Source organism: Pseudonaja textilis, chromosome 2 (genome assembly GCF_049901715.1).
Source record: "Pseudonaja textilis isolate UNSWEBS1 chromosome 2, rPseTex1.2, whole genome shotgun sequence".
NCBI lineage: Eukaryota > Metazoa > Chordata > Lepidosauria > Squamata > Elapidae > Pseudonaja > Pseudonaja textilis.
The window spans coordinates 8,024,415-8,050,643 of NC_141991.1; the positions used below are offsets into that span (position 1 = coordinate 8,024,415).

The window sequence follows — 26,229 nt, forward strand, 5'->3', positions numbered from 1 at the left end:
ATCCAAACAGGTTATTTGCTCAATCTGTGATCGAAGATTACAGAATACAGAATAAGAAAGTTGAACGAGACCTTGGAGGTCTAATCCAACTTCCTGCTCTGGCAGGAAACCCTTTACCATTTCAGGCAAATGGTTGTACTTTTGTCATACATCTTCTTACAAACTTCCTACATTGGAGCATTCATAACTTCTGGAAGCAAGTTGTTCCATGATTAATGATTCCAACTGTTAGGAAATTTCTCCTTAATTCTAGGTTGCTTCTCTCCTTGATTAGTTTCCATCTGTTGCTTCTTGTCCTGCTTTCAGGTGCTTTGGAAAATAGGTCGACTCCCTCTTCTTTGTGGCAACCCCTTTGATACTGGAAGACCACTATTATGTCTCCCCTAGTCCTTCTTTGTGTAAGAAAGAGGTCAATAGCTTTCTTATACAATTCACATTCAAATATTTATCGTATTTATTTATATATCAAACCTCTTAACGTCCATCTCCCTCACATAATAGATCTGTTTTGTCTATCTCTGGAGTCTGACAAATACAAGTCTGTTTATTATAAGGGTTTTGCTTAAATCTTCCCTATTTAACCATTCTGTCAAGCTGCTCAAATGTCTTAAGATACTTCCACATTGAAATAATCGCCAATTTGGAAATACATTTATAATGGTTCATCCATTTCACTGTGCCATCCTTACAGAGCATCACTATATTTTTCTCAGTTTCAAGATCTGAATTCATTCTGCAGCAATCTTTTTAGCTTGTTCTCCTGTAGCACAAGAGATCAGAAGACCACATATCCTAATTGTGATGACTCAGGAGTGGCACAAAGGCAACACATTCAAATAAGCAAGAAGAGTCCCTTTATTATCTCCAACTTAGCCCCAATGTCCAGGTTACCTTTAGCTGGAGACAAACTCTCTCAGGAATAGTCTTTAAGTGGAGGAAATTCATTCCAAAAACAAAGTACATACAAACTGTAACTAAAAATCCAAACAAACCATGCTGCAGTAATTGACTTGACAGAGGGCAGGAGAAGGAATTGCAGACTTGAAAGCAAACACAGTTGGGAAGATGCCAGGAACACAGATAAGCCTCGATGATACCAGATAATTCATAATTTGCTCCCAACAAGTTGCTGTGTGAAGCTTCCCTTTTTAAACACCGTGTTCCCAGGTGCAGCTAATGAGGGAAATCAGAGTCCTTTCTTCCCCTGTAAGCCATGCCACTCATGTTGCTTCTCCATTCCTTCCTGCGTGCAATAGGCTATAGAAGGGGTGGGCCTGGGTCTTCCTCCGAATACCCTCTCCCTTGCTCTACCTCTTCCCTGCTCTGCCCAGCTGGACTGTGCCCTTCCACAGTTTCTTCCACAGCCAACCGAGCCAACTCCCATGCCCCTCCCAATCAGATTCCGACAGGGGCATGAGACTAATATAGTTTGTCAGTTGTGTAATTCAAGAAGTCTTTAACTGAAATTTTGTCTCTTCCAAAAGACAGAATTTGGGGAGTCTTATTACATTCCATAAATGTAATACAATAATTTGGCATGGGCCTAACACAGAGTCTTGAGTACCACATTGCATGCTTCCTTTTGTGTAATTTAATTTCTTTGAGGACTACACACTAACTGCTCTTGGCCAACCAAAACTCTGTCTAAAGTCTTCCTGTTCTTCAACAAGAAATAATTGGCTCATCTCTCCACTCTCAGCTCTAATCAAGAGGATCCTAGCATATACAGTATTTTAACAAGAATGTCTAATAGACCAGGAGGTCTGTAAATTATCTTTTATTCTTTTTTTAATATGTATTGTAATTATGTATTGGTATGTGTAGATAAACCTGCCAATAGAGAACACACCACTATTAGGGATAATTTTTTGAATATTTTATCTGGTAGAAAAATCCTCTCAAGGGTCTTTATTGCCCTTCAAACCATTTATGATGAACTTTAAGGATAAAAAATAATGAGCAAGTGGGCTAAAATGTTTACCATTGAAAATATCATTATTTTTGTTAACATTATATTCAAAGGATGATTTCCCACCTCTGCTATGCCTTCCTTTTTAAAGAAGACCCTTTGAACATAGTCTGTCCTGACCTTCCCAAGCATGAAACAGAAGACCCAAAGCAATGATGAGGATGTCATGAGAGGATATTGTGTTTTGATCTTTGCCTCTTAAACACTGTAGATCCCAATTCCTAACCATTTCACCTAGAATGGACACATTGAAAAGCAGTTCTTCAATTTCAAATTGAAGATATGGATGGATCTATCAAAAAGAGGCTTACCACCCCATTGAAATTAACTGTAGTAAAACACGTGCATACAAACCTGAGGGACTTTGTAGGTGCCTACTAATGTTGACATCTGGATGGAGATGTCATCGTTAGCTGCATCAACAAGAGCCAAAAGGTGGTCCTTCCTTCCACAACTGTAGTTGGGAATATTGGCTTCTCCCATTGAGAACATATCTAGCAAGGCATCTGAAGTCAGAAGTCGGTCCAAATAATTATCATGGATGTTGTAGCCAAGTGTGAGATTTTTCAAAAGCCCAGGAATCTTGTTGACCAATTGAACATTAAAAACGTAGCGTAGTACTCTAAACCTTTCAATAGGGAAACTAACATAAAAATGTTTATGTTATCATCATCATCATTACAATCAAAAGCAAAATACCATTTCAATTTTATTTCTCTTTGCCTTTTGATCAGTGATGGGTTTCCAAATTTTTTCCTACCAGATCTATGAGTAGTTCTATGCATGCGTGTGCACGCCTAACAAGTGCTTTGCACGCTCTTTCAGGGCTCAAAGACCCACTCCTTTCGGAACACTGGTGAGTCAGCTAAGCCAAAAACAAGGGAATATAGGAGAGCTAATGGTGGGGGCAGGTGGGTGAGTCTAGTCAGAGGTGGTATTTGCCAGTTCTTCAAACTAGTAAAAATCTCCGCTACTGGTACAAGAGAACCAGTCCAAACTGCCTGAATACCACCTCTGCTTCTGAGGCTTAAGCCAATATTGATCCAAATCAAGAGTCAAATGATAGTTCCCCAACACCTTTTCTTTTTAATAAGTATTGGGAAGATCAGCTGGAGACAGTTTTCCACTAAGCTTAAGAATCATAAATAAACTGTTATATCAGCCTTGGTGGTGCAGTGGTTAGAGTGCAGTACTCCAGGCTACTTTTCCTGCTTGCTGCCTGCCTGCAATTTGGCAGTTCCAATCTCACCAGACTCAAGGGTGACTCAGCCTTCCATCCTTCCAAGGTGGGTAAAATGAGGAGCCAAATTGTTGGGCGCAATATATTGACTTTGTAAATTGCTTAGAGAGGGCTGTAAAGCACTGTAAAGCAGTATATAAGTCTAAGTGCTATTGGTGTTTGTAAAAGCATAATTTTCAACTGCCAAGTAACTAGGATTCAAAATCATTCAGTCATTAAAATACAATCATTGTTATAGGAAGAGGTTGTTTCATAAGTGATCGAGAAAAGCAGTTGTAAAATCAAGTCATTCTCTGTTCCTATAAGGATCAGGTATTAAGTATGAAAGAGTGGTTGTAAAAATATATAAATGGGCTGGGCAGAGGCAACTACACCTCATTCACTAGCTACTTTAAACTACAGTTACAATAACTCATGAGAGGACCAGGAAGGAATCTGACTTTTAAAGATATTTTTTCCTGCCCCATTTCTGGATTCGAGCTTTTTCTACAAAATAAGTCAAAAGAGAGGAACAATGGAAATTAAAACAGTTCAAGAAATTAGACAGGTCCTACGATATAGGCAATAAGTAAAATAAGAAGAAAAGAATGTGAATGTTAGAAGAGCAAATAGAGGGTTAGTGTTACATCACCACACTAAATGACTTACATGTCAAACTGACAATAAGGAGCCCCGTTGAAAGGCATCGTTGTTGTACGCACTATGTTTGTTCTAGTGGTGATTATACTAATGAGATGGTCTCCTGGCCTGTAATAGCTCCATTGTTTTTCACTACGCGGGAGCTTCAAATTCAATGGGCACTTCATTCCAAGCCTCCCAGAAACTGGCTTGGATAGAAGGAACAGAAATAGAAGCAGAAGATCCATAATTCATAGGTCTGAATCAATCCTTTTCCTGTTTCTAAGGAAGAACAAGAAGAAGAGTTAGATGAATTTAAAGCACCTTCCCAATTTGCAAATTCTACAAGCTTTCATGAATCAGACAGAGACAAACCAAGCTTCACCTGGAAAAGACAGAAAGTACATTCAATAGCACAGTCCCTACCTGTCCCCAAACTTGTGCCACAATCTGTATGAGTGAGGCATATATCCTTTTCTGATGCAAGATGTTGATTCTGTCTGATGTTTACCTCAGGGACAATCACTGGAGAACAAGCAGATGAGATCTAAGAGGCCAGAATTTTGAAAATTATATAGAGAAGCAACTTCTCCTCTGGGGAGCCCAAACTTCTCCAGAGCTCCATTTCCAGAAGAGTAGCTGGAAAAAGGAAAATCAAAGCTCCATCCCTGGGGACACTGTTCTCTATTGATTGTGGGCCTTCTTGTCGGGTCTTGTCCAGATAGTGATGCTGGATGAAAATAATTCAACACCCAGATGACTTTTGTTGTTTTTCCATTGGGAAAGTTCATCCATCCAGAGCTATGGAGTTTGGTGATATTCCAGGTTGGTGGCATTCCAGGGGTGGGATTCAAATTTCTTAATGGTTCTGTGGGTGTGGCCTAATTTGTGGGTTTGGCTATGTGGTCATGTGACTGGGGGGGCAGTGGCTTGATGACTGGGTGTGGTCGTGTGACTGGGGTGGAATGGCTAGGTGACTGGAGAGGGCAGGGCAGGTGGCCATGTGAATGGCAAAGAAATTTAAGTGGTCCTCGCTTGATGGGCAGGACCTTGATTAGTGGCTAGTTGCTTAGCAAGTGTTTTTCCCCAGTTTTCAAGGCCTGGGTTGCACTGGGCAGGTGGCCATGTGAATGGCAAACCAAATTTAAGTGGTCTTCGCTTAACGGCCTACAGGGAGGGCAAGGCGAGGTCCGGGAATGTGGCCATTTGACTGGCTGGGCATGGCTTGTATGTAAATATTATAAATATTTATATAATTATTGATTTTTTTTGTGAAAAAAGAGCAAGTTTTACCCAAAAGCAGGCAAAGCAGGCAGGCAGATTGAGTTGCTCACAGAATCACAGATTCAGTTAGATGACTGTGTTCCTGCCATCGGATAGCTGAGTCGACACTGTTTCAGTGCTAAGCAAGGTTCCTCTCTGCTTAAAAGTAGAGTCGAAGATCTTAAAAAGTAGCTTTGGGAATGCTAGGAATGTTGCACTTAGCAAAGAGTTCCACAAACAGGATACCCACCTCTGTAACAACTCAGCCTTTAAAAGAAAACCATACTTTTGTTTCTCCAATTCTTATATGACCATTTTAATCTAGTAGTTTGAATAAAACACCACCATAAAGTAATATAAGAGGAATTAGTATTCTGTGGTATTCATGTGTTGCTAAACTGTAATTCCCAGGATACCAGTAATCAATGATAATATTCTTGCACTCCAACAATATTGGGCCGCCAGGGTGATTATCTAGGCACTTGAGGAATGCATTGTTTTCCCTGCTCGCCTTTCTGCTAGCAGCTAAAAAAACCAATGGAGTATCTTTTTAGTTGACACATTCAAGAGTTCAACCATGATCTCCACTCCTTTCCAATGTCCATCGGACCTGAGTTATAATTTTTATGACAATTATTTGAACCCCACAATGACTTCGGGTGCTCTGCTGGACCAGCTCTCAGATTGGGAGGCTAATGTTCCTACCTACAGTTGTGGAAAGCTGAAGGATGCTTGTCCTTGAAGGGACTAAGATTGATATCTCTTCTCAAATTGTCACCATGTTTCCCCCTTAAAAATCCACAGCTTTGTGCCAATGTTTTATAGCCTACTTCCCATGTCTGGAGGTCAGAAAGAAGAAGTGCAATGAATGAGCTGAATTATTAGAAAAACTGATACTTCCTGTGCCCAGGTTTCTCTGTCCAAGAGCAGAAAAATGGTGTATGGTTCTTCATAGCAACTCCCATTTTATAATAATTTTACTTTTCTTGTTGGTCTACAATAAATCAGCTCACACTATTGCATATAACAGATAATTAAAAGTTGGAAGGGACCTTGTAGGTCATCTTGTCCAACCCTCCACCCAAACGGGAGACCATACACCATTTCTGACAAATGGAAGTCCAATTTCTTCTTGAAAGTCTCAAGTGATGGCACTCCCACAACTTCCGAGGGCAAGTTGTTCCATTGGTTGATTGTTCTCACTGTCAGAAAGTTTCTCCTTATTTCCAGGTTAAATCTCTCCTCGTTCAGTATCCATCCATTATTCCTTGTCTGGCCTACAGGCGCTTTAGAAAACAGATGGACTGGTTCCTCAGCTCCAGTGGCCTAGAGGTGGAGCTCTTGCCTCACAATTGAGAGGCTGTGAGTTCAATCCTAGGCAGATCTCCTGCTCAAGCAGGGGGTTGGACAAGATTACATCCAAGGTCCCTACCAACTCTGTTATTCTACTATTCCCTGTAGCAGCCCGTCAAATATTGGAAGACTGCTATCATGTCTTCCCTCTTTACTAGACTTGCCAAGCCCAGTTCCTGTAAACGTTCATCGTATGTTTTCGCCTCCAATCCTCTAATCATCCTGGTTGCTCTTCTCTGTACTTTTTCTAGAGTCTCAACATCTTTTTTATAATGTGGCAACCAAAACTGGATGCAGTACTCTAGGGGTGGCCTTACTAAAGCTTTATACAGTGGTATTACTACCTCACTTGACCTTGAATGTATCTCTCTGTTAATTAGCTCTCTTTGGCTGCTGCTGCACACTGCTGGCTCCTATTTAGCTGGTTGTCCTCTGAGACTCCAAGATCCCTCTCACAGTTACTGCTATAGAGCCTGGTTTCACCCAGTCTCTATGTGTACTTTGGGTTTTTCTTGCCTAAGTGTAAGGCTCTAGTTTTGTCTCCATTGAATTTCATTTTGTTAGATACGGCCCAGGGTTCTAGTGTGTTAGGATCCAGCTGGACCATACTGTTAACATCATCTTTTCACTCTTTTTCAGCTCAGCACTGCTTTGGAAAAGCAACATTTAGTGGAACTCATGCCCTTTCCACTTCTAAAATTTGTTGAAATACAGCGTTTCCCTTTTCCTATTCAAACATCAATTTTCATTAGAAGGCTGGAGAAGATTGCACAGAAAGATGACAGACTCTCCCACAGGAGGAGATTGAAAGCATCTTGTCCATAAAACCACCTCACTAACTGTATGATGTAGACCAGGACATTGGTATTTGATTAGTTCCAAGAAGGTGTCTATGGAGATTCTCAGCCATCCATGTCAGAGTTATCCCAAAGATACTTTTTCAAGAGGCAACTGGGTTTTCTTGTTTGAATACTTTCTTTCAACAGTTCCAAGAAGACACCACACCAATTTGTACTATTCGGGTGACCCTAATGACACAGAAAATTATCCAGGTGGCCTCAATGACTTGCTCAAAGAATGCAAATGACCAGCTGTCTGCAATTATAAATCCTTCCATTCCCCACCACCCACTCAGAGCTGAAGAAGCTTCTTGGATAAGAAGTGAAACATCTTCAAAGATAGACAAGAAAGTTCAGTTGTCTCTTGAAAAAGCATCTTGGAGATAACCATGACCTGGATGATTGGGAATTTGCAAAGACATTCAGTCAAGATCAAATTGAGATTCTTTTGATAGCTCCAAGAAAGGTTTGAGGAAGGCTGAGAACCTCTTGGATGCTAGAAAGATAGAAAGTGATAATACAGTGAAGGAGGAAGAATAAGTCTCATAGATAAGACCAGGGCCTATCTTCATTTCCTAATGACAATTTTTGGACTCTTTTGTTTGGATTCTTTGGACTGTCCAAAAGCAGAATATGGTGATGCATGAATTACCACAGCTTGTGATTGAGTGTTTAGGGCCAATTTCACTTCTGCCTGACATTAATGGGACATTCAACCATCCCATTCTGTAGAAATTCTTGTATAAAAATCTTATCATGCTCTGTTAGCTGCTTTCTTCTTTAACTTATTTATAATAACTTAGTTGACTAGTTGCTGAATCCAGATTATATGATTCCTAATGTGATCTTGAATCCAATATTGCAAAGTACGCCAACTACAGATAAACGATGATACAACTAAAATAATGGAAATTTTAGGGCACCACCAACATATATTTTTGACATCAGCACAAGATTCTCATTTCACAAATATCATGTTTCAAAAACCTGATATCAGGTAGGCTAAAGGCCCAGGACAGATATACCATCTTAAGAATTGAAAAGAGCTGAGTGAACATCTAGGAATTCTACTAGATAAGGATGTGGAACAGAATCTTGCATCAGCCTTTTAATCACTTCAACCAAAATTGTTGGTCTGCTTAGGTATGGAGAGCAGCTGGGAGTATTTTCAGTGTGGCTTGTTGGAAAATGCTGAGACTTAAAATCCTTCTGTCTCACATTTCTTCTTTTCTTCTGGTTGTCAGCTGCTCCTTCATATTCAGGTCTGGCCTCAGAATGATTATGTAGCATTTAGGGATGAAGATGCAGCCGAGCAGCCCAGCACTGGAGGCCAAGATGGAGAAGATCTGCACAGCCACCATGTATTTCCCTTTGGTGCTTAGGTAGGTGGGCACAAAAGTCACCCAGACACTGCAGAAGACCAGCATGCTGAAGGTTATAAGCTTGGCTTCATTAAAAGCCCCAGGCAGGTTCCTGGCCAGGAAAGCCACTATGAAACAGATGGTGGCCAGGAAGCCCAGGTAGCTGAGGGTGATGTAGAACATGACAATGGAGCCTTCATTGCATTGCAGGATGATCTCTCCAGGTTGAGAGTGAAAGTCCAAGTCAGGGAATGGGGGAGAAGCTCCAAGCCAGATGGAGCAGAGGATAATTTGGACAGCAGAACAAGAAAGGATGATGGAATTGGCTAAGCTCTTCCCCAACCATCTCTTCACTCGGTTTCCTGGTTTTGTGGCCAGGAAAGCTAGTGCCACTGTGATTGTCTTGGCCAAGAGAGAGAAATGGCAACTGAGAAAGTGATGCTGAAAACCATCTGCTGGAAAAGACAGGTGACTTTCCTTGGTTGACCAATGAAGAGAAAAGGAGACAAGAAGCAAAGCAAGAGGGAGACCAGGAGGATAAAAGAGAGGTCACGATTGTTAGCTTTGACAATGGGAGTTTCTAGGTATTGAAAGAATATCACTAAGACAAAACCTGAAGTCAGGAACAAGAATAGGGCAAAGGAGACCAGGATGATGCCCAGATATTCTTCATACAATAGGAAGGATACAGCTTTGGGAATACATTGAACTCGGTCCTCATGTGGATATTTATCTTCCGGACAGTTCATGCATTGATCCATATCTGAGAAAACAACAAAGCAACATTTCTTTAACCTTCTGTCCTTTTACATTTCAAGAAATACTTTCTTGCCACAACAGTTGATACCATAAGTATTTTTAAAGAAGCATTTGTTTAGAATTGAACCAAAAAAATTCTGAAGAATATAATTTTCTATCTCTATGTTTGTTTGTCATCTCTCTCTCTCAGACACACACACATCTATATCTATCTACCTATCAAGCTAGGTACCATCATTTATCATCACCCATCTATCTATCTATATATCTTTCACCCATCCTTATCTATTATCTATCTATCTATCTATCTATCTATCTATCTATCTATCTATCTATCATCTATCATCTATCATCTATCTATCCATCATCATCATCTATCCATCATCCATCCATCCATCCATCCATCCATCTATTATCATCCATCCATTAGCTATCTAGCTATCATCATCCATCTATCATCATCCATCCATTGTCTGTCTGTCTGTCTGTCTATCTATCTATCTATCTATCTATCTATCTATCTATCTATCTATCTATCTATCAGCTGTCTATCTATTGAGCTATTTATCTATCTATCATCTATCTATCTGTCATCATCATCCATCTATCCATCTATCCATCTATCCATCTATCTATCCATCCATCCTATCTATCTATCTATCTATCTATCTATCTATCATCGATCAGCTATATCTATATTGCTAAGGTGTATCAAATTGGGGGAAGTTCTAGGAAATGAATAATTTCCTCCGAAACGTGCAGATATTTGATAGGAAGCTACATTATTAGAAGTGAGAAAATGAAATAGTTAACTTTTCTAGGGAAACATCCTCGGTTCTACCAGATGACACATGTTAATATACTGGATCCCAAAGATGTTTTATTTTATAAAACCTAGTTAACTTAAAGAGAAAACTAGTCCTGCAAGTAAGCAGAAATGGCTGCTGGCAGCAATGGTAAAATGTGTCAAATGAAGTGCAGTCATAACTGTCCACTTCATTGTGGAGCAGCAACACCTTCCAAGTAAGCCTCAAGGGGAAGCCCATGGAGAATGCATCAAAATTAGCCTTTTATTATTATTTTAGGTGGACCTAAAATAGCGCCTTGAGTTTCCAAGAATGTTCCTAGAAATAAAGACGTGGAAGATCACATTCAAAAATAAAAAGCAGAAGAGATATTGAGTCTGGGTGTAATAAAGTTTGTTCAATATTTCACACTTCTGTCTCTATCCAGTTTCTCCTTTAAGAATTTTTTTCTACTATTCTTTCCTTTAGATCATAAATTGTGCAGTATGAAAATTAACAAGAAAGCAGCTAAGCAGCTAAGCTTCAAACTGTTTTTTTAATTTGCAGTTCCATATTAACACTGTGGATGAATCCACTTCTACAAGCCCTTCCATTATCTTCAGCCGGAGCACCTTCTTGAATAGAGATGGTCCCAACTGGACAAGGAATGCAGTCATAGCAGCAAACTGGCTCTCCTTCTCGAGCTTGCTTCACAGACCCTGGTTGACATTTTTCCACACATTTGGACTGAGGAAGAGACTAAGCAGAAAAACAGGGAATTAAAAAAAAATATTAGCACTAACCAGCCTGACATGCTGACATGTTCTTGAAATAAGATTTAAAGTGACTGCTCAGTTTCTAGAACTGTAGTGATATGACAAAGATGTGAGGTCATTAGAACATGTCCCTCAAAAATCTTGAGCCAGGGATCTTTTGCTGCAGCATCTGGGTGATGGATACGAGTTGTCAGAAGGACATATTTATAAGGTGTAACTAGGTATACAAGACAAGGTCCTTTCTGCTGAATAACTTCAATAAGATAACAACAACAGGCATGGAAGAACAAATTTGTTCCACGCTAGTTGAACAATAATATATCTGAATTACAAATTTGTATAATTAGTATAAAACTAATACAAAGTTTGTTATTTGGAGACTTCATTCCCCCCCAAGAGACTTGAGGAGGCTAACAACCAAGATAAACATTTGCATTCAAGGGTTTTCAGAAAAGGTGCTCTCTTGTAGAAGTAAAGGCCAAATCTAAGGAGAAATTCCTTTCAAATTGTCCCTCATTATATCGGATATCAGGAAAGGCTTTTCTCTTCAAATTTCTAAATTCTATCATATCACAAGACCTAAAATGGACACCTAGCATGAAATATGTCATCAAAAAAGCACAACAAAGAATGTTCTCTCTACGCCAACTCAGAAAGCTCAAACTGCCCAAGGAGCTGCTCATCCAGTTCTACAGTGGAATGATTGAGTCTGTCATCTCTACTTCTATAATTGTCTGGTTTGGTTCTGCAACCCAACAAGACAGATACAGACTTCAGAGAGTAATTAGGACTGCAGAAAAAACAATTACTACCCACCTGCCTTCAATCGAGGACCTGTATGCTTCACGAGTCAAAAAGAGGGCTGTGAAAATATTTAGAGACCCCTCACATCCCAGACAAAAACTGTTTCAACTCCTACCCTCAAAATGGTGCTGTGGAGCACTGCACACTAGAACAATTAGACATAAGGACAGTTTTTTCCCAAAAACCATCACTCTGCTAAACAAATAATTCCCTGAACACTGTCCAACTATTTACAAAGTCTGCACTACTATTACTATTAATCTTCTCATCACTCCTTATCACCCACACCCTCCAACTTGTGATTTTATGACTGTACCTTTGTCGCTTGTATCCTTATGATCTATATTGACTGTTTCCTGGTATGATTTGATTGCTTATTGTACGCTGTGACTATTATTAAGTGTTATACCTTATGATTCTTGACTCTTGATGAATGTAACTTTTCTTTTATGTACAATGAGAGCATTTTCACCAAGATAAATTCCTTGTGTGTCCAATCAGACTTGGCCAATAAATAATTCTATTCTATTCTATTCTATTCTATTCTATTCTATTCTATTCTATTCTATTCTATTCTATTCTATTCTATTCTATTCTCTGCGTCAAAGTCATGTTTCAATGCTTCCGTTTTCTGGGTCAGGGCATAGCAGAACATCATTATAACTCCATGGGAACTCACAGCTTTGGACCTCCTTCCTAGGAGCAGAAGGTTTATTGCTCTTTCTCACTGGGTGAAAAAGAGGCAGGGATAACTCTGGCCAGGTCTGAGTTGCTTCAATATATCTTTACTGACAATTCATGGGACACTCACCCCAACAAGAACAAGATGAATCCTGATTACAAAGCTTATTTCCCACTGGAACCAAAAGGGCCTTCATCTAGTTTAAATTCAATTTCATGAACTCAGGCAGTAATCCACAAAATTGCCTTCTTCTTTTACAATCAGAGGACAACCTCAGGCTATCATTCCTAGCATGTGAAGGTCTTTTACCATTTTTCTCGTGGCTTCTCCATTTCAACAATAAGCCATGGTGAATAAACTTAGCCCAATGAAATAGCTCGCAATCCTTTGGAAAAGAGAGAAAAGACATAAATGTTTCTCTCACCTTGTTGTGCAACTTTAGCCATGACAAAAGATCTTGATTGATCATAATTCTCTTTCTTTCAAAAGTCACCATTTTCTTTTTGATGACAGACTTCTTAGGGAAATACAGCCAGCTCACAATCTTCAGGTTAGCTGCTAAATCTCCATTTTGGTCCAAGTACAGTTGGTATATGGAAAGATTGAGAAACTCATTCTTCTCCAGAAAGGGTTGAAACTAGAATGGGAACATCCAGAAATTTTAAAAGCAGTAAACATGGCAACTTATCCCTTTTTCTTCTTTCTTCTACTACATTGGTCTAATTTGTAAATAGTCCTGTTTGGGAGAATAGGTTTTACCAGTAAAAATTAAAAAGAAAAGTTCAGCAAAATTTGTCAATAATACTGACAATTCATGTATTAGACATATTATATATGGAAAAAATATATGTATTTTCCTATTATACCTAAGAAATTATACAACCAAAGAAACTTCATCTTTCTTCTTAATTTGACCTTTTTGAAAGTTATCTGAACACTTATATAAGTATATCATGTTTTTGTAACTTGTTATTCTACAAAGTTAAAAATATTATGTTCTTAGCCGAAGTGGGGATTTTAATTTGGCTTGAGATTTCATGTCAGGAATACTAGGTCATCCTGGCATTGTTTTTGTGATGGAAGTCCCTAGAAATCCTATGTGTGAGAAACAGGAAGAATTATGTAACCTTTTATAGGTGATATATTATAAATATTTGTAACCACCTGAAAGACAGTGTTTCCTTTCTCCTACTTGTTTGGGAGTTGGCACATAGTGCTTTTCAGCTGTCTGCGCGGCACTGCTGATGGTTTTTTCACACATGCATGTAGTGCACATCAGACGCACAATCTAGGAGCCATGATGACATAGTAGTTTGAATGCAATACTGCAGGCTTCTTCTGCTGATCACTGGCTGCCAACAATTTGGGTCTCACCAGTTCAAGGTGACTCACTCTTCCATCTTTCCGAGGTCAGTAAAAGGAGGACCCAAATTGTTGGGGGCAAGATGCTGACTCTGTAAACCACTTAGAGAAGGCTGTAAAAGCACTGTGAAGTGGTATAAAAATCTAAGTACTATTGCTATTAGCTGCAGACAGCAACCATCAAATAACTGAAAGACATTACGGAGAAGCTAAGGTCTACTGTTATTCCTGAGTGTCAGACATGGAAAAAGGAATTCAGTTACAAGAGAGGAGATTCTGACTGAATAAGAGGCGAAAAAAGCTTCTTAAAAAGGAGAGTTTTAGTGGTGAGCCAGAGAACCAAAGAAGTTGAGTCTTCCCTTCACTGATTGTCTTAATCCAAAGAATGAGTAGCCATCAGTCAGAGTAGCTTTGATTGAGATTTGTGCAAAGATGAGAGGCTGAGCTTTAAGGCTGACTTGAAGATTCCTTCAAATATATGAAGGTAAAATTCTATAATGCTAATTGTAAACCCATATGTATAGGAACTTATTTAAAAATGCATAACTTTAAAATATTAGCAGTGTTTATTATCAAACAATGTAAGGCATAGTTCTTGTTTTTGTGAATATTATCGTCTAAGCCAAGGGTCTTTATACTTGGCAAATTTAAGACTTGTGGACTTTAACTCCCAGAATTCCCGAGCTAACATGACTGGAGGAGGAATTCTGGGAGTTGAAGTCCACAAGTCTTAAAGCTGTCAAGTTTGGAGACCCCTGATCTAAGCGATTAGATTGACCAAACCTTTCGGCATTCTGTAGCACAACTGGACTCACTGGAGAAGAGACTAATGCTAGGAATGATTGAGGGCGAAAGAAGAAGAGGACAGCAGAGAATGAGGTGGCTGGATGGAGTCACTGAAAAAGTCAGCATGAGCTTAAATGGACTCCACAGTCGGACACAACTTCATGACGAACAACAAAAAGCACAACTAGAAAGATGGAGTTCCCCTCTTCAAAGGAAATGTAGAATGGATCCTTGTCAGGTCCCCTTACCTCCCACGACTGCAGTCTTGGAGCTTCCAACCTTTCTTTCCCCTTCTTCGTTCTCCACCTGGATCTGGAGGAACACGCAGCATTCAAGGCATGGGCCAGAGCATTAATGGCACTGTAATAATGGTGGAAGTTCCAGATTTGAATCATGTTCTTTTTCTTTTGGGTGTCCAGTGGTGCTTTCTCAAAGCATCTTTTCCGGCCTTTGACAGAAAAGATGTGCTTTGAAAAAAAACAAAGAAACGACTCGTCTCCCAAGGGTGGCTTCACATAGAAATGGCGTTTAAAGGCATCCTTTGGGGGCTGTTTTTTTTCCTCTAAAGCAACAGTCCAGATACTATTAATATATTTGAGATGTATATCATTTTTCAGTGGAAATAGATCAATGAGTGTGGTGATCCAGACTTTCTCTTCAATGGGTCCTGGCAAATGCCTAAATGTTAAATGGAAAGGAAGAATTCTGTCCAAAACAGCACCAAATTCTATGTAGTGAAGAAAGACATTAACTTGTGTCCATTTAGAGAGGCCATCCCTGATGTGTCCTGTTTTTCCAGTTGTTGAGAATTGCTGTGACAGAACCACACAGATTCCATTCTTGACAAGCAAAGGAGTCAATGTCCTCATGAAATTATCTCCATTTTCTGTGTCTGAAGCAAAAAGACCAATCATGGTCCATCTGAAATGGAGGAGCAGTTGGACAATTGCTGGGTAGAGGATGCCTTTTGTGGGTAAAAGCCGGTGATAAAAGGGCAATTGACTTTTATCATGCAGTGGCTCTGAAAAGTATTGAAAATTGATCTGAAAGAGCAATTAAGAAAATTTCATTATATTTGGAGTCAGATCAATTCCAAAATATTAGCTTTAAAGAAATCCAATTTAGTTTTGATAAATTTGTTTATTGTTTATCATAACTGAATTGGATTTCTTTAAATCTAAACAAATAGTTTATGGTTGATTAATTAAAGACTAATCAACAATAGTCATTAAAACAGATCAAGAAAAAACATAACATTAGCGAGATATAACATGAACAAGACTGTATATAATAATATCAGCAAAGAATATAAGTTAAAAAGAGTGTTAACTCATAAAATATTTCCGGGTTTTTTTGTCCAATAATTTTTTATTATTTTCTACCAGTACAAATCTCAGTTACTTTTTCAAAAACATTAACATCCACATATAATATTGTCTTATACTTTAACATCTATTCGTACCTATCTTAGTCTATATTATCCTTTTAACTGCTAGTGGGCGTGTGACTTGATTGGGTGGGGGCTTGGCTGTGTTCTGATTGGGTGGGGGGGTGTTCTCACCTGAACAGAACACTCCTTCAGCCAATCAGAACATGGCCAACCCCTCAACCAATCAGAACACAGCCAAACCCCCTACCAATGAGAACACACCCCCACCCAATCAGAATACAGCCAAGCCCCCACCCAATTAAGTCACACCGCCACTAGCAGTTAAAAGGAAGAAGCAGCTGCAAGCTCACATCACTCTGAGAAGCACAGAGCCGAAGACACAAGCCTGAAGATGATGAATGAGACTTCATCGAAACGTTGCCTAGATACTTCCAATCTTACACGGGAGAAAACCCGAATAACCAAAGATCCACGTATATGTATATGTATATAAATATACATACATACATACATACATACATGTGTGTATGTGTGTGTGTGTGTGTGTGTTGTGTCTCACCTGTGCCCACGAGGTGAGAGTCCAAGTTTCCAAAGGAATATAAACAAGCAGACAGGACCAGTAACGACAGGGTTAAATTCCTTTGGCTGGAGAAGTCCTTGGCAGTCTCCCACAAGCTGCCTGCCAAGTCCGATAATAAAGCAAGAACATAAATCACAGGCAAACGCCGCACACAGAATTTGTCGAAGCGTCTATCCCAAATTAACAAGTTGTCCTGAACGAGAATCCAGAGCTAACACATCCACTTTTATTCCCTGATGGGGCGTGTCAGTCTCTCATCTCAGTCCCTGATTTGTCCTTTCCTTCTACGTTGCATCTCACGCCTATGCCTGCGTCTTTGCCTCGCATCAAACCAACATTCCTCAGTTTGATCCTCAGCCAGAGGCTCCGCTACGCTCTCCTGATTATCAGCCGACATCTGAGGCACAACCAGGGAGGAAGGTCCTGGGGCGGAAGGCAATTCCAAATCCTCCAGCAAAGCAGGCTCAAACCTCAGAGCCAAATCCTCCTCTTCCCCATGGCTCAAGTCTGTGTCTTCTAACAGAGCAGGCTCAAACCTCCGAGTCACAACACACACACACACACACACACACACACACATATGTGTGTGTGTGTGTGTGTCTTTGGCAGGAATCCATTCTGGTCAGGATGAATAAAGTTATTTAGGTATCTTTTGAGCCTTTCTGCCAAGATGGAAGCAAAAATTTTATAGTCTGCATTCAGTAAAGAAATAGGTCTATAGTTCTTAATTTGTGATGGATCGGCCCCTTCTTTTGGAATAAGTGGGATACAAGCTTCTGACCATGTTTTGGGTATTTTCTTATTTAACATGGCTTCATTCATAACTTCTAACAGTGGAGTACTCAACGATTCTTGTAATGTTTTGTAAAATATATAATATATATATATATATATATATATATATATATATATATATATATATATATATATATATATATATATATATATATACACATGTTATTTCCTTTTTTATTAGGCTTTTTTGGGAAAGAAGGGGGAGTGGATTAAAGAAACTTTGTAACACTGCCAACTAGAGGCTTGAAAATATTTTATTGGAAGTTGAGAGGGCTGTGAAGAAATCCTTTCTCAAAGACACTGGAACTTGATAAGATAGAGGGAAGAACACTGGAGAATGTTTTAACAGGTGTTCTTTGGAATGTTTTAACAGGTGTTCTTCTATTATTAATTGAGTACTTGAAGCTTGGCTTTGGAATTTGTGGAGAAGCCATAATAAGAGCCTTGGATAACTAAATAAGATGCAGTGTGCTTTCTTTTTTATTTTCTTTTAGCTGTTCCATCCCTCCTCTTCAATCCTACAGTATTTTGTAATATTTGTATATCTATTTTTTTTTCTTGTTTGACTTTATTTTTAATTTTACTGTTCTTAAAGGGAAAGCCTCAGAATACTTTTTTTTTCTTTTTGCTTATTGGGAATTTTGCCTTTTCTATTTTCATCTTTTATTTATTTCTATGGTTATTTTTTTTATTTTTTGAGACCTTATAATTGGATTAAGGTGTGAAGAACCTGAAGAATTCTTTTTTCTTCTTTTTTTTATTATTGCTTTTTAATATTATTGGGTTTTACTCTCTTTTTTTTATTATTCTTAATTTTTATTTTTGAATTATAATTGACTATTCCACAATAGGATTAAGGTTTAGAAGAACCTGAAGAATCTCCTCCTTTTTCTTTTTAATCTTCTTTTTCTCCTTCTCTTTTTAATCCTGGACTCTTTATTTTTTATTGGTTTTTTTAATGTTTTTCTTCTTCCCAACTGGATTATAATTGGCTACCTTATTAATTGGATTAAAGGAGCTTAAAGATCCTGAGTTATTCAAATGAGTAAGAAAATTTTACCTTCTGGCAGTTCAACTTCTGCTCCTGCTTCTCCATCAACTGGAGGACGACTATTAATAATGGCGAAGCAAGATAAAGTACAAATGGACCTAGCAATGATTATACAAGGAATACAAGAACTCAAAACGAGTATTGACCAAAGAACAGAGAGTATTGAACAAAGAATTGTGAAGACTGATGAAAAAATTGAAAATTTTCAACAACCGATGGCGAAACAGGAGGAGAGACTCCAAAAAATTGAGGAGAAAGACAAACAAAGAGATGAGACAATTGGAAATATTGTTAGCAAATTAACAACGGTGGAACAAGGTGTAACTGGGATGTTGAAGTGGGAGATGGATAGGTCAGAATTTTATCTCAGATTTCAAAATATAGAGGAAGAAAAAGGACAAGATTTGGCGGCTGTAATGATAGAAATTCTGGCTGGAGCTTTGGAGATAACAGAGGAAAAGATGATAGATGGAGTAGATGAGATATACCGTGTCTTCACAAGATATGCAATGAGGAATAAGCTACCAAGGGAGGTTCATGTCAGATTTACTAAAAAGACTATTCAAACACAAATATTACAAGTCGCAAGAGATAAGGTAAAATACAAAGGTAAAGAGATTGTGGTTTTAAAACAAGTGCCCAGAAGAGTGAGAGAGATGAGAAGAGAATATCGATTTTTGACCAAAAAGTTATTGGAAAAAGAGGTGAATTATAGATGGTTGATTCCAGAAGGATTAATGTTTATATGGCAAGAACAGAGACACAGAATCGACTCAATTGAGAAAGCAGAAACATTCTACAATGAATTTTTGGGAAGAAGAGAAATAGAGACAGAAAAAGAGACCATCTCAACTGAATCTCAAGAAGACCAGATGGGAACGGGGAAAGAAGAAGGTGCGGTAGGTGGACAAATGGAGACCAAAGAACAACGTGATCTACAAGAACTGTTAGACCTAAATACAAAACATAACCATGGAGGGAAAAAAAATGATTTCTATGAATATAAATGGATTGAACTCAGCTATTAAAAGAAGAAAAATCTTTCATAAATTAGAGAAGTTAAAATTTGATACAATTTGCCTACAAGAAGTACATATTAAAAAACAACATTAACGATTATTGGTACGACCAAAACTGGGGAAATTTTTTACCTCCTTGACTAACTGTAAGAAAAGAGGAGTGGTCCTGTACATTAAAGAAACTATTGCAGCAAAATTGATTTATACTGATGAAGATGGAAGAGTATTAATGGTTCAAATAGTGGATAACAATATAAAAACACTGCTTGTTACAATTTATGCTCCGAATGATAAACAAGAAGAATTTTATAAAAAGTTACATATGAAATCAATTGGACTGGACCATGTCAATATAATTATGATAGGCGATTTTAATGGAATTGTAGATAATAAACTGGACTATACAGCGACAGCATTAAAACAAAATAGAAAGACTCTCCCTAAATTCTTTTTTAAAATGGTAGATGAATTAAATTTAAAAGATATATGGAGAGAAAAAAATGGTAAAACCCAACAATATACTTTTTATTCAAATAGACATTTATCATGGTCCAGAATAGATATGATTTGGACTTCATCAGAATTAATATCTAACATTCAACAAATAAATATAGAAATGGGTATATGGGCAGACCATAATCCAATGACAATTAAATGGAAAGGACAAAGAAGAACTAGATAGACATTAAACAATGCTATTTTAAAGGAAAAAGACTTTACACAATGGATGGGCAAAGAATTGGCTTTCTTCTTCAGTGAAAATAAAAAAGAAGATACTTCAATGCAGAATGTTTGGGATACAATGAAGGCATATGCGAGAGGATTAATAATGGACTATACAAAGAAAAAGAATATTAGGAAGAAGCAAACTATTAAAGCTTTAGAAGATGATTATAAAAAACTGGAAAAAGAATTGCAGAATATGCCACAGAAAAAAGATATTAAATTTAAAATGGATCTAATTAAACATAAGATGGGTCAGGCAGAGAAAGAAGAATTGGCACAAAAAATTAGAAGTGTTAAACAGAACTAGTTTGAAGATGCAAACAAACCAGGTAGATGGTTAGCATACAAATTGAGAAAGGAGAAAGAATCTAGGAAAATAGTACAGTTAATAGATGATCAAGGCCAAATGTGTTATGGTAATAAGGAGAAAAAGACAATTATCTGAGACTTTTATGGACAATTATATAAGCAGGAGGATTTTGATGAGGAAAGAATTAAGCTTTATCTACAAAATGCTAACCTACCTAATGTTAGAAAATGTTAGAAAGTACTATAACAATGATGGAACTAACGGAAGCATTTAATAGGCAGAATAATGGAAAAGCACCAGGCCCAGACGGGCTCCCGGCAGAATTTTATAAAACATTACAAGAAATCTTCCATATTTAACCATTCTGTCAAGCTGCTCAAATGTCTTAAGATATTTCCACATTGAAATAATCGCCAATTTGGAAATACATTTATAATGGCTCATCCATTTCAGTGTGCCATCCTTACCGAGCATTGCTATATTTTTCTCAGTTTCAAGATCTGAATTCATTCTGCAGCAATCTTTTTAGCTTGTTCTCCTGTAGCACAAGAGATCAGAAGACCACATATCCTAATTGTGATGACCCAGGAGTGGCACAAAGGCAACACATTCAAATAAGCAAGAAGAGTCCCTTTATTATCTCCAACTTAGCCCCCAATGTCCAGGTTACCTTTAGCTGGAGAAAAACTCTCCCAGGAACAGTCTTTAAGTGGAGGAAATTCATTCCAAAAACAAAGTACATACAAACTGTAACTAAAAATCCAAACAAACCATGCTGCAGTAATTGACTTGACAGGGCAGGAGAAGGAATTGCAGACTTGAAAGCAAACACAGTTGGGAAGATGCCAGGAACACAGATAAGCCTCGATGATACCAGATAATTCACAATTTGCTCCCAACAAGTTGCTGTGTGAAGCTTCCCTTTTTAAACACTGTGTTCCCGGCTGCAGCTAATGAGGGAAATCAGGGTCCTTTCCTCCCCCGTAAGCCATGCCACTCATGTTGCTCCCTTCTCCATTCCTCCCTACGTGCAATAGGATGTAGAGGGGGTGGGCTTGGGTCTTCTTCCGAATACCCTCTCCCTTGCTCTACCTCTTCCCTGCTCTGCCCAGCTGGACTGTGCCCTTCCACAGTTTCTTCCACAGCCAACCGAGCCAAACTCCCATGCCCCTCCCAATCAGATTCCGACAGGGGCATGACACTAATATAGTTTGTCAGTTGTGTAATTCAAGAAGTCTTTAACTGAAATTTTGTCTCTTCCAAAAGACAGAATTTGGGGAGTCTTATTACATTCCATAAATGTAATACAATAATTTGGCATGGGCCTAACACAGAGTCTTGAGTACCACATTGCATGCTTCCTTTTGTGTAATTTAATTTCTTTGAGGACTACACACTAACTGCTCTTGGTCAACCAAAACTCTGTCTAAAGTCTTCCTGTTCTTCAACAAGAAATAATTGGTTCATCTCTCCACTCTCAGCTCTAATCAAGAGGATCCTAGCACATACAGTATTTTAATAAGAATGTCTAATAGACCAGGAGGCCTGTAAATTATGTTTTATTCTTTTTTAATATGTATTGGAATTATGTATTGGTATGTGTAGATGAACCTGCCAATAGAGAACACACCACTATTAGGGATATTTTTTTGAATATTTTATCTGGTAGAAAAATCCTCTCAAGGGTCTTTATTGCCCTTCAAGCCATTTATGATGAACTTTAAGGATAAAAAATAACGAGCATGTGGGCTAAAATGTTTACCATTGAAAATATCATTATTTTTGTTAACATTATATTCAAAGGATGATTTCCCATCTCTGCTATACCTTCCTTTTTAAAGAAGACCCTTTGTTTGAACATAGAATCTGTCCTGACCTTCCCAAGCATGAAACAGAAGACCCAAAGCAATGATGAGGATGTCATGAAAGGATATCACTGTTTTGATCTTTGCCTCTTAAACACTGTAGATCCCAATTCCTAACCATTTCACCTAGAATGGACACATTGAAAAGCAGTTCTTCAATTTCAAATTGAAGATACAGATGGATCTATCACAAACAGGCTTACCACCCCATTCAAATTAACTGTAGTAAAACACATGCACACAAACCTGAGGGACTTTGTAGGTGCCTACTAATGTTGACATCTGGATGGAGATGTCATCGTTAGCTGCATCAACAAGAGCCAAAAGGTGGTCCTTCCTTCCACAGCTGTAGTTGGGAATATTGGCTTCTCCCGTTGAGAACATATCTAGCAAGGCATCTGAAGTCAGAAGTCGGTCCAAATAATTATCATGGATGTTGTAGCCAAGTGTGAGATTTTTCAAAAGCCCAGGAGTCTTGTTGACCAATTGAATATTAAAAACGTAGCGTAGTACTCTAAACTTTTCAATAGGTAAACTAACATAAAAACGTTTATGTTATCATCATCATCATTACAATCAAAAGCAAAATACCATTTCAAATTTATTTCTCTTTGCCTTTTGATCAGTGATGGGTTTCCAAATGTTTTCCTACCAGATCTATGAGTAGTTCTATGCATGCATGTGTACACCTAACAAGTGCTTTGCACACTCTTTCAGGGCTCAAAGACCCACTCCTTTCAGAACACTGGTGAGTCACCTAAGCCAAAAACAAGGGAATATAGGAGAGCTAATGGTGGGGGCAGGTGGGTGAGGCTAGTCAAAGGTGGTATTTGCCAGTTCTCCAAACTAGTAAAAATCTCCACTCCTGGTACAAGAGAACCAGTCCAAACTGCCTGAATACCACCTCTGCTTCTGAGGCTTAGGCCAATATTGATCCAAATCAAGAGTCAAATGATAGTTCCCCAACACCTTTTCTTTTTAATAAGTATTGGGAAGATCAGATTGACACAGTTTTCCACTAAGCTTAAGAATCATAAATAAACTGTTATATGAGCCTTGGTGGTGCAGTGGTTAGAGTGCAGTACTCCAGGCTACTTTTCCTGCTGCCTGCCTGCAATTTGGCAGTCCCAATCTCACCAGACTCAAGGGTGACTCAGCCTTCCATCCTTCCAAGGTAGGTAAAATTGTTGGGGCAATATATTGACTCTGTAAATTGCTTAGAGAGGGCTGTAAAGCACTGTAAAGCAGTATATAAGTCTAAGTGCTATTGCTGTTTGTAAAAGCACTAATTTTCAACTGCCAAGTAACTAGGATTCAAAATAATTCAGTCATTAAAATACAATCATTGTTATAGGAAGAGGTTGTTTCATAAGTGACTGAGAAAAGCAGTTGTAAAATCAAGTCATTCTCTGTTCCTATAAGGATCAGGTATTAAGTATGAAAGAGTGGTTGTAAAAATATATAAATGGGCTGGGCAGAGGCAACTACAACTCATTCACTAACTACTTTAAACTACAATTACAATAACTCATGAGAGGACCAGGAAGGAATCTGACTTTTTAAAGATATTTTTTTCCTGCCCCATTTCTGGATTCGAGCTTTTTCTACAAAATAAGTCAAAAGACAGGAACAATGGAAATCAAAACAGTTCAAGAAATTAGACAGGTCCTACGATATAGGCAATAAGTGAAATAAGAAGAAAAGAATGAGAATGTTAGAAGAGCAAATAGAGGGTTAGTGTTACATCACCACGCTTAATGACTTACATGTCAAACTGACAATAAGGAGCCCCGTTGAAAGGCATCATTGTTGTACGCACTATGTTTGTTCCAGTGGTGATTATACTAATGAGATGGTCTCCTGGCCTGTAATAGCTCCATTGTTTTTCACTACACGGGGGCTTCAAATTCAATGGGCACTTCATTCCAAGCCTCCCAGAAACTGGCTTGGATAGAAGGAACAGAAATAGAAGCAGAAGATCCATAATTCATTGAATCAATCCCTTTCCTGTTTCTAAGGAAGAACAAGAAGAAGAGTTAGATGAATTCAAAGCACCTTCCCAATTTGGAAATTCTACAAGCTTTCATGAATCAGACAGAGACAAACCAAGCTTCACCTGGAAAAGACATAAAGTACATTCAATAGCACAGTCCCTACCTGTCCCCAAACTTGTGCCACAATCTGTATGAGTGAGGCATATATCCTTTTCTGATGCAAGATGTTGATTCTGTCTGATGTTTACCTCAGGGACAATCATTGGAGAACAAGCAGATGAGATCTAAGAGGCCAGAATTTTGAAAATTACATAGAGAAGCAACTTCTCCTCTGGGGAGTCCAAACTTCTCCAGAGTTCCATTTCCAGAAGAATAGCTAGAAAAAAGAAAATCAGGACTTCCGGTGACAGGACAGGGATGTCCAGAGGTGGAGAAGCCCAGCTATGGCTTTTGAACGCCTCTTCTCTCATTTGGAGTGATCCTTAGTCGATACACGAAACCCGTAGAGCTTCGTGTCAGCATAGAGGACCCCCAGGTTGCTGTTTGGGGGAAGGCAACCCCCTAGCAATGAAGGAAGAGCCTCTGAGACCAGCGCGAACGAGCCAGCCACCAGCAAATGGTGGCTCCAAAGTCCAGCCTGTCACTGAACTGACCAAGCGAAAAGTGACAGCCTGAAAGATCCGAGCAGAAAAGGGCAGAAGGACTATAAAAGTCGTGACAGAGATCGGTGTCTGATCCTCCCTGTTTTAATGTGAGTAACAGTTGTCGGGACCTGGAGATAAGTGGCTAGAAAAGTGGTCTGAAAAGTGAAAGGGGGGACAAAAGCGGACGGAGAGGCTCATTACTTAAAGTGAAAGTGTGGACTGGAGCGTTCGGAAGGAGTTCGCTGGGGAGAGAAGAAGGCTGCGGGGAATTCAAGAGGCTTGTGAGTGGGCTGCCATCTGAGACCGGTTCCAGAGCTCCATTTCCAGAAGAGTAGCTAGAAAAAAGAAAATCAAAGTTCCATCCCTGGGGGCACTTTTCTGTCATGGTTGTGGGCCTTCCTGTCGGGTCTTGTCCAGAAAGTAATGCTGGATGAAGATAGTTCAACACCCAGATGACTTTTGTTGTTTTTCAATGTAGTAACTTGTCTCTGGAGACCTTTGGGAAAGTTCATCCATCCAGAGCTATGGAGTTTGATGATATTCCAGGTTGGTGGCATTCCAGGGGTGGGATTCAAATTTCTTAATGACTGGTTCTGTGGGCATGGCCTAATTTGTGGGTTTGGCTATGTGGTCATGTGACTGGGGGGGCAGTGGCTTGATGACTGGGTGTGGCTAGGTGGTCGTGTGACTGGGGTGGGATGGCTAGGTGGTCATGTGACTGGAGGGGGCAGAGCAGGTGGCCATGTGAATGGCAAACCAAATTTGATCCTCGCTTAATGGGCAGGACCTCGCTTAGTGGCCAGTTGCTTAGCAAGTGTTTTTCCCCAGTTTCCAAGGCCTGGGTTGCGCTGGAGAGGGCAGGGCAGGTGACCATGTGAATGGCAAACCAAATTTAAGTGGTCTTTGCTTAACGGCCAGGTCTTTGCTTAGTGGCCAGTTTCTTAGCAAGCGTTTTTTGCCAGTTTCCAAGGCCTGGGGAGGGGAGGGCGAAGCCCGGCAGCTATGAGGAGATATATGGAGGGCAAGGTGAGGTGCAGGCCACTACGAGGAGCTACAGGGTGGGCAAGGCGAGGTCCAGGAAGGTGGCCATTTGACTGGCTGGGCATGGCTTGTATGTAAATATTATAGATATTTATATAAATATTGATTTTTTTTGTGAAAAAAGAGCAAGTTTTATCCAAAAGCAGGCAAAGCAGGCAGGCAGATTGAGTTGCTCACAGAATCACAGGTTCAATTAGATAACTGTGTTCCTGCCATC

General features: G+C 39.1%; 1 protein-coding gene across 4 annotated transcripts; it reads right to left on the bottom strand.

The window, feature by feature from the left end:
• Positions 1-8,379: 8,379 nt before the first annotated feature.
• Positions 8,380-24,282, bottom strand: LOC148126657 (vomeronasal type-2 receptor 26-like). Of its 4 annotated transcripts, none has more exons than XM_087928021.1 (6): positions 24,100-24,281; positions 22,580-22,868; positions 14,846-15,640; positions 12,874-13,086; positions 10,820-10,946; positions 8,380-9,406 (listed from the first exon to the last, which is right to left on the bottom strand). In XM_087928021.1, exons 1-6 carry the CDS (start codon positions 24,255-24,257, stop codon positions 9,027-9,029), a joined length of 1,962 nt encoding a protein of 653 aa, XP_087784147.1. In that variant the 5' UTR covers positions 24,258-24,281; the 3' UTR covers positions 8,380-9,026. The 4 variants fall into 4 exon arrangements, with proteins under 4 accessions (XP_087784147.1, XP_087784148.1, XP_087784151.1 ...); XM_087928022.1 differs by having other exon boundaries at positions 22,580-22,845; positions 24,083-24,281; XM_087928025.1 differs by lacking the exon at positions 14,846-15,640 and having other exon boundaries at positions 24,100-24,282.
• Between the last annotated feature and the right edge of the window lie 1,947 nt (positions 24,283-26,229).